This window comes from Rutidosis leptorrhynchoides, chromosome 2 (genome assembly GCF_046630445.1).
Source record: "Rutidosis leptorrhynchoides isolate AG116_Rl617_1_P2 chromosome 2, CSIRO_AGI_Rlap_v1, whole genome shotgun sequence".
Classification (NCBI taxonomy): Eukaryota; Viridiplantae; Streptophyta; class Magnoliopsida; order Asterales; family Asteraceae; genus Rutidosis; species Rutidosis leptorrhynchoides.
In genome coordinates this window covers 430,602,039-430,615,224 of record NC_092334.1, presented here as the reverse complement: position 1 = coordinate 430,615,224, position 13,186 = coordinate 430,602,039, and the positions used below count along the sequence as shown (strand labels likewise).

The 13,186-nt window shown below is 37.5% G+C and overlaps 1 protein-coding gene across 1 annotated transcript; it reads right to left on the bottom strand.

Moving 5' to 3' along the window:
- Positions 1-1,079: 1,079 nt before the first annotated feature.
- LOC139892389 (small ribosomal subunit protein eS19x) lies at positions 1,080-3,246 on the bottom strand. Its single transcript, XM_071875456.1, has 4 exons — positions 3,102-3,246; positions 1,875-1,965; positions 1,605-1,788; positions 1,080-1,369 (listed from the first exon to the last, which is right to left on the bottom strand). Exons 1-4 carry the CDS (start codon positions 3,183-3,185, stop codon positions 1,291-1,293), a joined length of 438 nt encoding a protein of 145 aa, XP_071731557.1. The 5' UTR covers positions 3,186-3,246; the 3' UTR covers positions 1,080-1,290.
- Between the last annotated feature and the right edge of the window lie 9,940 nt (positions 3,247-13,186).

Below are 13,186 nucleotides of genomic sequence, written 5' to 3'. Positions count from 1 at the left end.
GTCCCGTGATTAGTTGTCAAGCAACCCAGGTCCCGCGTTGCAATAAATCATCTAATGATGCAAATTCGCCATTCAAAAAAAATTCTGCTAAGCTTATACAGAAGCTGCAATCTTCAAGCAATCATGAAAAATAATGATAAAAATCCGAACTTTAATTTTAGTCAAATGGTATTTCAGCAACTGCTTTTAGTTCAATATTTCTTCTAAATTTCAAGAAGAAAAAAAACAACCAAATTTTATATATTTTCGGTGTTTGGTTGTAATCCATATGAGACGTATGAATTGAATTTATCAAAAAGTTCTTATTTAGCTTCTTGTTAGGCTGCTATTACTTTGCAAAGATGTGTTACGCAATCTAAGTTCTCTCACATTGGCTGTTAGACCTGTCAATGCTCAGAGGGTAAGTTCTACGATTTTAGTAAACATTCAATTTGACCGTGTGTTCCGGACTTCCGGGTTACCAGAATCTGAATAAAGGTACTGTTCAGTTCCAAGTTGATTTCAATTAGCACAATGATACGGCAAACACAGCCTAATTTTACGTTCAAGTGGCCAACTGTTGGGACTCTATAGTGTCAAGTAGCTGACTCGCTTTCATGTACGAGTTTACCTCTTTAAGGCCTAATTGGCTATGAACGTAAATTCATAGCATGCATTTTTACGAGCTTACTCAATAAATCTCTTGCTTGTCTGAATTACTAGGTTTTAATTACTAGATAAAACAGTGAATTTGCGTTACTTCTATATCATAACAGTAAACATACCTGCTACACAATGAGCATTATTATGTACGTAAACATGAATTAGAAGACCAAATGTGGTAAAACTATATTTTAACATTTGTGTATATATGACTACTGTATTAATTACTGTAGTAATCTTAGATTTAGTAACATTTTCTATTCTATATTTCTATTTCTATATACTTAATATTGTTCAAAAAACACAAGATTAACATCTAGGTAAATTTGTGAAACTAAACTAGTGATTATAAGTGGAATTTAGACAGAAATACTTCACTATACGCATACCTATCTGTTTAAACTAGTCAACCAATAGCCAAACTCATGCCCACTATATTAAAATAAAAGTCAGATATACTACTGCTTGGTATATTGATTCGAACCATGAAACAAAATCATAATCTCAAAACATAAAATTGAATTTGTAGATAAAAGGTAATGTCAAAAGATGAAGACAGACTTTTTAACTACTTAACAAAAGTATCACAGATGAAATTCTGTCTGATGGGCAAAGCAGAACATAGATTTACCAGTAAACTAAAGTCACTCAAGCAGTAACAACAACCCCTACTCTTCCTGCAACTTGGTCGAGATCTCTTCGTCCATTTGATGTAATCTTCCTCCCACTGGTGCAACATATCACAAAATTAATATAAATATGTTAATAAAATGCCACTTGCACATGAAATTCAAGCAGATACACAAAACGAGACTATAAGAATGTTTTTAAGTTTTGTTTAAGCTCCATTTTGGCCTATACATTATTAAACACGTCAAGGTAAAGTTACTAAAATCGATACATCACTTAGATTTTACAGATTTGACAAAGAAAACAACAAAGTAGATGATCAAATTACTCACCCCTTTGAGTCAAAGTCAACAATGTTCATGGTCTGCAACTGCTGAAGGATGTGACGAGCAACACCACCACTGCTCTTGCAAAAGTGAGGTGGGGCACTACCATTTCTCTTACGTCCGCCATAGATTCTCTGGAAGGCACCAACACCAAGCCCTCCCCTCAAGTAAATCTTCCTTGCCATGGAGGCTATCATCATAATACAGCTCAAAATATCAGCATAAGATATACTATCAATTATGTGCAATCTCTAAAAGTATAAAAATTGGGCCTACCAGCTCTGATGTAGTACCAATCAGAATCATATGGTGCAAGCTCCTTAAATGTAGCAGTCTTGACAATGTCAGTCCAATGTGGAAGCTCCATCTGTAATGTAGTATATAGCTAGGTTAATTATCGTTAATCATGCTTGGTTCAAACAAAGAAATGGAAAAGGGAATGGCAAAAGGAATAAAGAATGGATTAGATATAATCATTCCTTTCGATAGTGCCTAGTTAAAGAAACTATATTGTTAAAGTGATAAAAAAAAATCCACTATTGGATTGTTTATTTTATATTTATTCTTATATGTACACAAGGTAGTAAAGTATTTAGAATAAAATTCGCCTTTTTTCAAGTGATATACAGAATTTTATTATTAATTTTTGATTCTTAATATCAGAGAAAGAAAATAATAAAAAAGATATCATATATTTAATAAAAGACGTCATAATAGGAATTCACTAATGAATTCCACAAAATTCCGTTCTTAATAATATTGCACAATAAATGGTTTTATTTATTTCAACCTGGATTTTTGAGACCAACAAAAAAATGTAGAAAAAAAATAAGTCAACCAAGCTTCATCAATAACTATCAATACCATTCATTACTCTCTAAAACCTCCAACCAAGCACCGCCTAAAGCTTTATAACAGATTACTAACAACAAACAACAGGTGCTATATCCTGTGGGTTCCATTTTTAAAATAAGACACACCATTAGTTATGAATGTCAAATTCAAATATTGACATTTAAAAACTCATCCAGATAACAGCTAATTAATAATCCACACGCACATTTCCGTCTATTATCCCAATTAACAATATGCCAAATAAATAAACTAAAATTAATCTTCAAAGAAACATATATCAGAAAATCACATTAATAAAAGAAATTGCCGCAGCATCAATAATCAAATTATCAAGGTTGAACCATACATACACCTAAACATTTACCTATAACACATCATATAATGCACGTATTAAAACTTAGATTTACGTCAGAGCTCAAAAAACTAAAATTATTCTATTACAGCCAAATTATCAAAACATTCAAACAGAATAACATGTGCACATGAAATTAGGCGTAAAAATCATAAATCGATCACTAACCAAATAACAATGTACAGTCGTCAATAACGTTAGATCTGCTAATTTTTGACGATATTAAATCGTATACATCAGATTAAACATTCGATTTCGTCAATTAGATTGAAGAAAATAGAGATTGATAAATTAACCTTGCCGGAACGCTTGAGGTGAGCGGCGTAAGCCTTGACAAACTCATGAGGTGAAACGTCTTTCACAGTTCTCGCGGTCTCCATTTTCAGGCTGCTTCTTCGGTTGCTGCTACGGCGGCCTAGGGTTTGGTGTGTGTATAGTATGTGCGAGTGTAAGGAAGAAATGCGATATGCGTGTTAGGTTTTAATAGCGTTAGTGGATCCAGGTTACAGTGTTACACCAAGCACGATAATGTTTGGGCTTTAGGCCCACTTTCTTACAAATTTTGCCTCGAAGGCCCGATAGTAGATTCTTCTATCAATTTTTCATAAAGGAAAATTGTCAAAAATACCATATTATTTATTAGACAAAAGTTATGAAATAGTATCGAGGGCATTTTCGTCATTTTATTTTTTTCCATGTTTTTTAAAAGAGGCTCCCACACTTTGTTCAAAAATTAAAATCGACCCCCCAAACAGGGGGTAAAGCGTCAAATCAACATTTTCATAAAAAATTTTAAATAAACTCCACTCAAATATTCAACGGGTCATATCTTCTCGTCCGCAACGAGTTAAATTTTTCCGACACCATCGTTAAACTCTAAATAACTTTACGAACACAATGTCACTAACTATACGCAAAACGAACGCTTTTTAAAAAACGCTAAATATTTGAGTCCACCTTTCATACACATTGATTTTTTCCTCACGGGCTCCGTAACTATTTTCATCTATTAACAACATATACATATGGGTCTTATTATTTTAAAAAAACATTATTTAGTAATTTTTTTATATTACTCAGTAAATATTCTATTCGTAAATTATACGGAGTGTTAATATAACCTAACGAGTTAATTGCGTTAAATTTTAAAAATAGCAAAACGCGGAAATACACAAATATTGTTAATTTAGGATAACATTTAAATCTTTGATGGGTTACACCTTTTCGTTCGACTCGAGTTGCAATTCAACGATATCATCGTTATCCACGAAATAATTTTGCAAAATAAACGCAATAAAATACATTGAAAACCGAACATCGGCGTGAAACGAGGGTTAAAAAACTAGTTTTTCAACAATTTCAAAAAATATACACTTTTTCTATAAAAAAAAAGGGCAATTTACACCATTCAGTCGACCAACTATTTAGTAGACTACCTCATAATGTGATCGACCACCTATTTTGCAAGGTAGTCGATCAAAAAACAACACGGGCGACCAAAAATTTGGTCGACTACCATATTTTTTTAAAGATGGTACACATTAGAAGTAAATATGGTAGTCGACCAACCATTTGGTAGACTACCTCATAGAGTGTTCGACCACCTATTTTGCAAGGTAGTTGACCAAAAAACAACACGGACGACCAAAAATTTGGTCGGCCACCATATTTTTTTCAAAGATGGTACACATTAGAAGTAATTATGTTAGTCGACCAAATTTTTGATCGCATGTGTTGTTTTTTGGTCGACTACCTTGCAAAAATAGGTGGTCGGTCAACTCTATGAGGTAGTCTACCAAATGGTTGGTCAACTGAATGGTGTAAATTGCTAATTTTTTTAACAAAATATATGTTGTTTAAAGACTTTCAAAAATAATGTATTTTTGCCAATTTTCCTTTCATAAAAACATTAACAAGCAATTTATATTGTTTTCAAGTCTTTCGGATGGTTAGCCTCACCGTCGGATATTGGAACGTGTAAAGCGGACGATTTTCAAGGCCCAATATATATGGGTCCAAAAAATTTAGCATAATATTAAGTTCATTTATTAATTAAGAATATAAAATAAATAAAATAAAAAACATAATCAACTCGACTTTACATACATAGTACTTATGACATAATTAGTATTATTAAACTTATTATTTATTATTATGTATGAAAAAATTTCATATATAAAGAGTCCACTTTTATTTATTGAAAAGGGCCCATAAAATTGACAAGACGGCCCTGGTAAAGAGGGGTGGTTCTTTAGAAGTTTATGAGTCACGTGGTTGTCGAATTCGAATTCAACCGAAAGTTTTCGTCATCAATTGTTTTCAAGACATCAAATGTAACATCCCAACCCGTATTAAAACCGGCCTATAAAATTTTTTCCTTTTAATACGCTTTAAATAACACTTTAGGTCCCAATTGTGTTTCCATAAACATCTTTTATACAATAGAAGGTTTAATAAACCTTAAAACATTTAATACATTGATTAATTGTCCAAACGGACATACACGACCCGACTAGTTTAGTTTTCAACCAAAACCGAGCATGGTGATTTGGGACTACGCTACCCAAATCCTAATCGAATACAAAAGCAAGATCTTCTAAGCAACCTAGCCAAGATCTCTAATCCCCAAGCTTACCCGAGCCGCCAAGCATGCGAACCTATAAAAATATCAACAACGAGAGGGTAAGCTAACGCTTAGTGAATGATAATATACTACATGCATATATATGTATAAAAATGGACACGCCACACAAATATCAAATACCGCATACCGAAGCATCCATGTATAAGGCAACTACACTAAGCATACCGTACGATCTCTAAGCAACAAGCTAAAGATATCAACAAAGTATAAGTTCACCAACGACGATGTGAACAACGCCAATAAGCTACACCTGGAGGGTTAGCTACAACACAATAATACATTAATATATATAACAATATAAAACGAATAGGGTTAACCCCTTAACCCATTACCGAATACCAAACGACACAATGAAGATTGGCCGAGCTACACGAGCTTTAGTAATCCGAATCCACACGAGATTACTATCTTCACAACATCGAGGTTGGTCGAACTACACGAGCCTTAGCAATCCGAAACCACACGAGATTACTACCTCAATAAGATGACCGAACTACACGAGTCATCGTGAATCCGAACTGCACGAGATTCACTTCCGATAAGATGACCGAACTACACGCGTCATCGTGAATTCGAACTATACGAGATCCACTTTCACAATTCAAAACCCACGGTCACGGGATTATAAAATCCACCACATCGGGGTTATATACAACACAACAATATCAACCCTTCGCCATTGGGGTTATATACTCCACATCACAAACACGTGTGATAACGTACACACAAAACGTGTACCTCGCCAAAGGTGGTCAACCAAAACACACAACCGTGCCAATTGGACCTAAACGCAAGTCCATCAAATCCACCTATATGTGAAGTGAGCTCTATAACCGAGAACCACTTCACCCGACCCGCACCCATCCTATACATACACATGTACATAGGATATTAACACTCACCTTGTCGCCTTGAAGAAAATACTTTCAAGTAATCCGCAACTCGTCAATGGAAAGTACCTAATCCATTATCACAAATTCAACAACACACTTAAATTGGATCTACAAACCAACCCAATTCGACACTTAGTGCAAATTCGACCCAATTGCACTTCCAAGCACAAATCGTGCCCAAACTAACCAATAATCACTAACACAAGTGATAATGGTCCTTATATGCCAATTAAACCCAAACACAAGTGTTAAACACTTATCGTTCTCAAAATCGCCCATAAACCCTAATTTTGACCCATAAGGTCAAAATCTCACCATTTACAAGTTTTGACACCAAAACGTATTTAACTCAGTTTCATACTTCAACTTAATCCATTTTAAGTTTATAAACCTCATCGAATCGACATTCGGGTCATAATCCTCAACAAACCCTAATTTTGACTCTAGTCAAAATTAGTCAACCACGAAAACCCTAAAAGTCTCCAAAACACCAATAATCACTAATGCTAGTGATTGTACACCATTTACAAGTCTTAAACATGGTTAAATCATTAACCAACCCAAAACCCGCCTTTAACATCAATAAACCCGAATATTGGTGTTAATCTCCAATTAACAACTAAATGGGTTTCACCTATGAATCATACAATCAAAAGCCCCAAATTTGAATGATGAACACGAAAATGAAATTCGGAGTTAGAGCTTACCACTAGTATCACCGTGTAGCTAAGAACGAGGAGAACAAACTTATCAACTACGCCAAAGATCAAATCCCGCTTCTTCCTTTCCAAAAATCCCTTTGAAATCAAATGGGTGTTTGAGTTTTGAGAGAAAAATGAAAAGAAAAGGAAAATGAAATTAGGAAAATGAATGAGTGGATGAGGTTAAAGCCTCAAATTTGGCTCAAACGTGAAAAGACCAAAATGCCCTTGTTTCTCATGTAATATTACAAAAATCGGGCACCAGTTTGCCTAGAATGCCGCGCCGCGGCCTTAAATGTCGCGCCGCGACATTTACCTAGTTCTGGGATCATTTTTTATCAAGCTTCTGATCTGGATTCCAGTTAAATGCCGCACCGCGGCCTCCTTTGTCGCGCCGCGACGTTCAACATGGTCTGACTCATTTCCTTGCATACAAGACCTTAACACCCGAATATGTCCCGAACCCTTCATACGCCTATCGTACATACACAATACACCTATAAATCATGTACGGAGAAAAACGGGGTGTTACAACTCTCCCCCACTTAGATTCGATCACGTTCTCGTGATCCTCGTCACTTAACTAAACGGACCACACTACACGGTCCTCAAACATAAGTCCCAACCGACTTTCCTAAGCAATTCTTCCCACTGAATTGCCTTTGACAACTAAATCGTCACCCGCGATTTATCAAATCCACAATCCGAGCACTAAAACCATGCTCATTCCTGAACATCGGGAAAACTCAACCAATCTCGTACCGAGATATCAATTCCTTAGCATACCCTTACCGAGTACGACGCTAAAAAACAACCAAGTCTCAACCTAAGGTCAACAACCCGAAGCGATGAAGACCGAACCAAACGAATCCTTACGGATAACACCAAACACAATACATCCCTTGCAGTGCGCAATACGACCAATACGCAACTACCGTAACATCATAACAAAAGGTTAAGACCGATAACGCCCAAAACGACTATGGTAACGTTAATCCCAAGGTGTACAAAATTGACTATCGTCACACCCGTAGAAACATGTGAGCGAAACACGGCTATCGCCTCACTAATCATACAACATGGTCCTCACGACCCCACCATCGGCGTATAAAACAACCGATAGTTTAAACATCACGGTCCTTACGACCCCACCATCGGTGTATAAAACAACTGACAGATCACATAACACGAAGGCTGGCCAAAAACACACGCGCCTTAGTGAATCCGAACTACACGCGACTCACTACCTTCACCACAACAACAATCGGGATTGGCCGAACTACACGCGCCTTAGTGAATCCGAACTACACGAGAGTCACTATCCCGGAGGAATGACCGAACTACACGAGTCATTTGTGAATCCGAACTACACGAGACTCACTCCTCATTACAATGACCGAAACCACACGAGTCATTTGTGAATCCGAACTACACGCGACTCACTTCCACAGTAAGATGACTGAAACCACACGCGTCATCGTGAATCCGAAACCACACACGATCCACTACCATGATGAAGTCAGTGGACCCGAAGATCATGCTTCACCAATCTCAACACCGGATGAAGTCAGCGGACCCCGTCAACGGTCATGCTTCACCGATATAACACCTCGCTCATGATGAAGTCAGCGGACCCCGAAGGTCATGCTCCACCAATCGCATACTCCCATGATGAAGTCAGCGGACCCTAAGGTCATGCTTCATCAATCACCAGTACCATGATGAAGTCAGCGGACTCCGAAAGTCATGCTTCATCAATCAACGCCCTTTTGGCCTCGAACGACGAGTAGCGTAACATCGCGCTCTGCTACGCCATAGTGAATCCTAACGGATACCACTAACCATTCACACACTCGAGCAAGAACCACCTATATCAAACATAGGCACAAAACAATAATTCTCTATAAGAGAATCCGACACACACCTCCCTTAACCGAAGGATTTCACCTTGCTCACCAAACACGTCCATTATCTCTCAACGAGATTTACCACATTACCACCTCGGTGATAATTCAAATCCAAACCATAAGTACAATTTATCCGAAATTGTAATCTACCACAAATCGACCAAAACCAGGTCTCGACAATATTTTCCGAATCTACCAAAAGCATCATCCGAAATCTCACACTAAAACTTCCTCGTGCGGGAGTGTAACTCCCCCACTTGGAACTACGTTCCATATCCACAACTAGTACAACCGTACAATGCTACCAAAGGTAGACTTTACAAATGATTGGGCTCACACAACCCATCACCATATCTTGCTCCAGCCTTGAGCACACGAAGGATTTCAATCAATCCTTAAACACTTCGAACAAAAAGTGTACCACAATTACACAAACCATACCCTCGCAATCATCCAATTGCTTTAGTTTGTCAACTTCCACCTAGTCACTCATGTACCTAAGGGTTTCACTTCGGTACCCTAAGTACAATGTAACCACAACATAATCGAAGTCGAACACCACGCTAGTAGGTATAAAAGAGGCACCTAATGTCGCGTCTTATATACTCTATTACCAACATACATCGAGATTCAAAACACTCGATCTCAAGGTTTTCAGCCACTCGTCGAACCTCACGGTTCATCGACCTCCACACAAAAGCGAACACGCGCTTAACAACCGAACACCAAAACCCATTTCCATGGCTTGGTAGAAATATTTCCCAGATACTAAGGAATGCTTGGTGGCACCAAGTCTTACGCCCTTCGCCCGACAATCAACGTCACCATTGGGTACTTCCATTAGGAACGTCACCCATAACAACAACATGCACAACACAATGCATTTAATAAACTCAAACTCAACGGCGCATAATAAATAATCAAAGGACATATTTATTAATACCTTAACATCTCCTTGAAGCACCCGTCCCCGCTAACTTGGGACATTCCGACTTACGATGTCCTTCTTCTTGGCAATTGAAACACACCATACCATCACTCTTTGGTACCGAACATTCCCAAGACTTGTGACCCCTCATGCCACAATTGTAACATCTAGATGCACTAGAATCCGATATACCCGTCCGCGTACCACCCGTGCTCACACTCGGACCCTTAGTCCTCTTACTCTGAGCACCATACGAAACAACCCTTCTCTCACTTGAAGGTTCACCAATCTTTGATCGCGTATACGACTCGAAACCTCTAGCCACGGCGAATAATTCCGCAAACGATTTCGCGTAACCCCGGCTAATCTTATTCTTCAAGTCATCATTCAAGGTTCGATAAAAATCTTGCATCAACAAATTATCATTCCCCAAATACTCCGGGCAAAAACGAGCCTTCGCCATAAAGGTCGTCTTGAGAGTATTCAAATCCATAGAACCCTGTTGCAAATTTCGCAACTCATTACGCATTTTCGACAAATCGGCTGAAGTCCGGAACTCCTCGAAGAATTCCTTCTTAAACTCGTCCCATGATAACGCCATAAACAGTTCACCACCGACAAGATCAATCTTACCATCCAACCAATCCTTTGCCCTACCCCACAACAAACTAGTAGCGAGTCTCGTCTTCTTCTCAGGAGGGCATTCAATAGTACGAAAACACCCTTCGACATCCGAAATCCAAGTTGTGTGTAACATCCCGCCTTTTTCCATTTACTTTTCCGTTATACTAATTTAAACTCCGTTATATGTTTATAACATCTCCCGTTAATACGCGTTTTAAAATATTCCGTTTAGGTATTTTCCGCACCCGACTACAAACTCGAGGGACTAAAATTGACACGGGGCAAACTAGTTGACTAGGTCACCTAGTCCACCCCAATCACCACCATTCAACCATCTCCCTCTCTCTCTCTTTCTCTCTAGCAAGAACACACCCAATTTCCAAATTCATTCAATCATCATCTAAATTCGATCTAGGAGGCTTACAACAAAATAAATTACATATTCGTGATCCTCTCTTCATCCTCTTCATTTTGGTACCAACTTCATCTCGTTTGGGTAACATTTCTAAAACACTAGTTTTCTTTAAATTTGTGTTCTTGACTTAAAAGTATGTTAATTAGTGTCTATGGCTCATTGTGATGTCGTGTATGTAATTTGTATGCTCGATTTGTTGTTTTTGGTGTAACTAGTTCATTATGAAAATTACTTGCTAAATCCTTGATTTTGGATGATCAAATGTTATTAGATTGTTAATGTGCATGTTTTAAAAGTGTTACTAGTATCATTAGCTTCATTTTGATGTATAGATTGATTAAAGAAACTTCATAAACGCGATTATTGATTTTGTGAACTTTTGGTTAGGGTTTAATAGCTTTAAAACGAACTTTTGATGCGTTGAATGCTTGTTAATGTTATTAATAAGTGTTTAGTTGTATTACACGTTTCATTACCTTCGAAACGACATATCATATGTATAAATTGGATTCCCGAAACTTAAATTGCAATTGACGAACTTGAAACTTGAAAATAAACCTTTATTGGTCACTTGACGGGATTTTGATTATTGTATATGGTGTTTTTGCTTGATGAAAAGTGCTTAGTTGCGTTCCTTGTCGAAAGAGCTTTCCGGTGATATAAGATACATGTTCTAATTGTTTGTGGATCATAAATTGTGATTGTTTGAAGTTTGGGTCGTGCACTTGTGTTTTTCTGCAAACAGGACCTGAATGCCCATTGGGACGCCGTCCTGATTTCTGGGACGCCGTCCCACTCTTCAATTTGGGACGCCGTCCTGATTTTGGGACGCCGTCCCACTCTTCATATTGGGACACCGTCCTGATTTTGGGACACCGTCCTGATACACTAAAACTGGCTGTTTGTTTTGGTCATTTGACATAAAAATGTTTGCTATGCTACGGACCTCCGATTAACATGAAACTTGGCCAACATGCTCATATATGATTATATAACTTAGAAAAATTGTCGGATACCCAACCCGACCCCGTTGACTTTTCCGTTGACTTTGACCCGACCAAGTTGACTTTTAATCAAACTTAACCAAATAATTGTGCAATCGTTCTAACATGTTTTTATACTTGTACCTTGCATGAAACATGACAATTTGATTCACATGCTATTATGATCGAGTCTTAACGAGCCATAGGACTAATTGAACATCTTTGACCTATCGTGTTTACCGTTATTGATACAACCTATTGTTTAGGTCAAGACTAGCATTGTTCTTTGCACACGTTTACTTGTTGAAGTACTTTACTACTCGTGCACTCAAGGTGAGATCATAGTCCCACTTTTACTCTTTTTGAACTTACATTTGGGATGAGAAAACATAAACATTTCTTTACTAAGTGAACACAAGTACAGGAAAACAAACATTCTACATACGAGTTTAGAACAAAATCCTCAATTCGATTATCATTAGTTACACTTCCCGGGTGTAAGCGAGAACTTATGTTGTATGGATCCATATGGGTTTGACAAACCATCATTCAAACGGTTCGCTACCGTTTACGAATGAAATATATTTTCGAGAAACAGTGTATGTTCTAGCACTAAGTGATGGGGTTCAATGGAAGGAAATGTTAAGCATTGATAATTGGGTGCTCGTGAAACAAACTTTTGGAATGTATTACTATTAATTCATTGATGCAAATCTTGTGGTTCACTTGTACTTACTTACTTAAACCTATGATTTCACCAACGTTTTCGTTGACAGATTTCTATGTTTTTCTCAGGTCCTTGAACGATACATGATACATGCTTCCGCTCATTATTTTGATACTTGCATTGAATGACGAGTATATATGCATACATGGAGCGTTTTTTGCTACTTTTAAATTGTGTCGCATAAGTTTCATTTGTACTTATAACTTTGTAACGTAACTTGTGGTGGAACTATTCTTGTAAACTTTGAACAATCTTTACATTTGAAATGAATGCGACATATCTTTTGGTCAAACGTTGTTTTAAAGACTTATGACCACGTAACGGGACCTAAGTAGACGGCGCCGTCAATGACGATTTTGTCGGGTCGCTACAGATGGTATCAGAGCGTTGGTTGTAGGGATTTAGAATTCATTGGTGTCAACCTCGAGTCATAGGGTACATTGGTGAGTCTAGACTACAACCGGCATATAGACTTGAAGTAGGAATTACTTGACTACTTGTGCATTTATACTCGAACGCTTCTACTCACATCTACTCTTAGTTCATCTTAATCTCACGT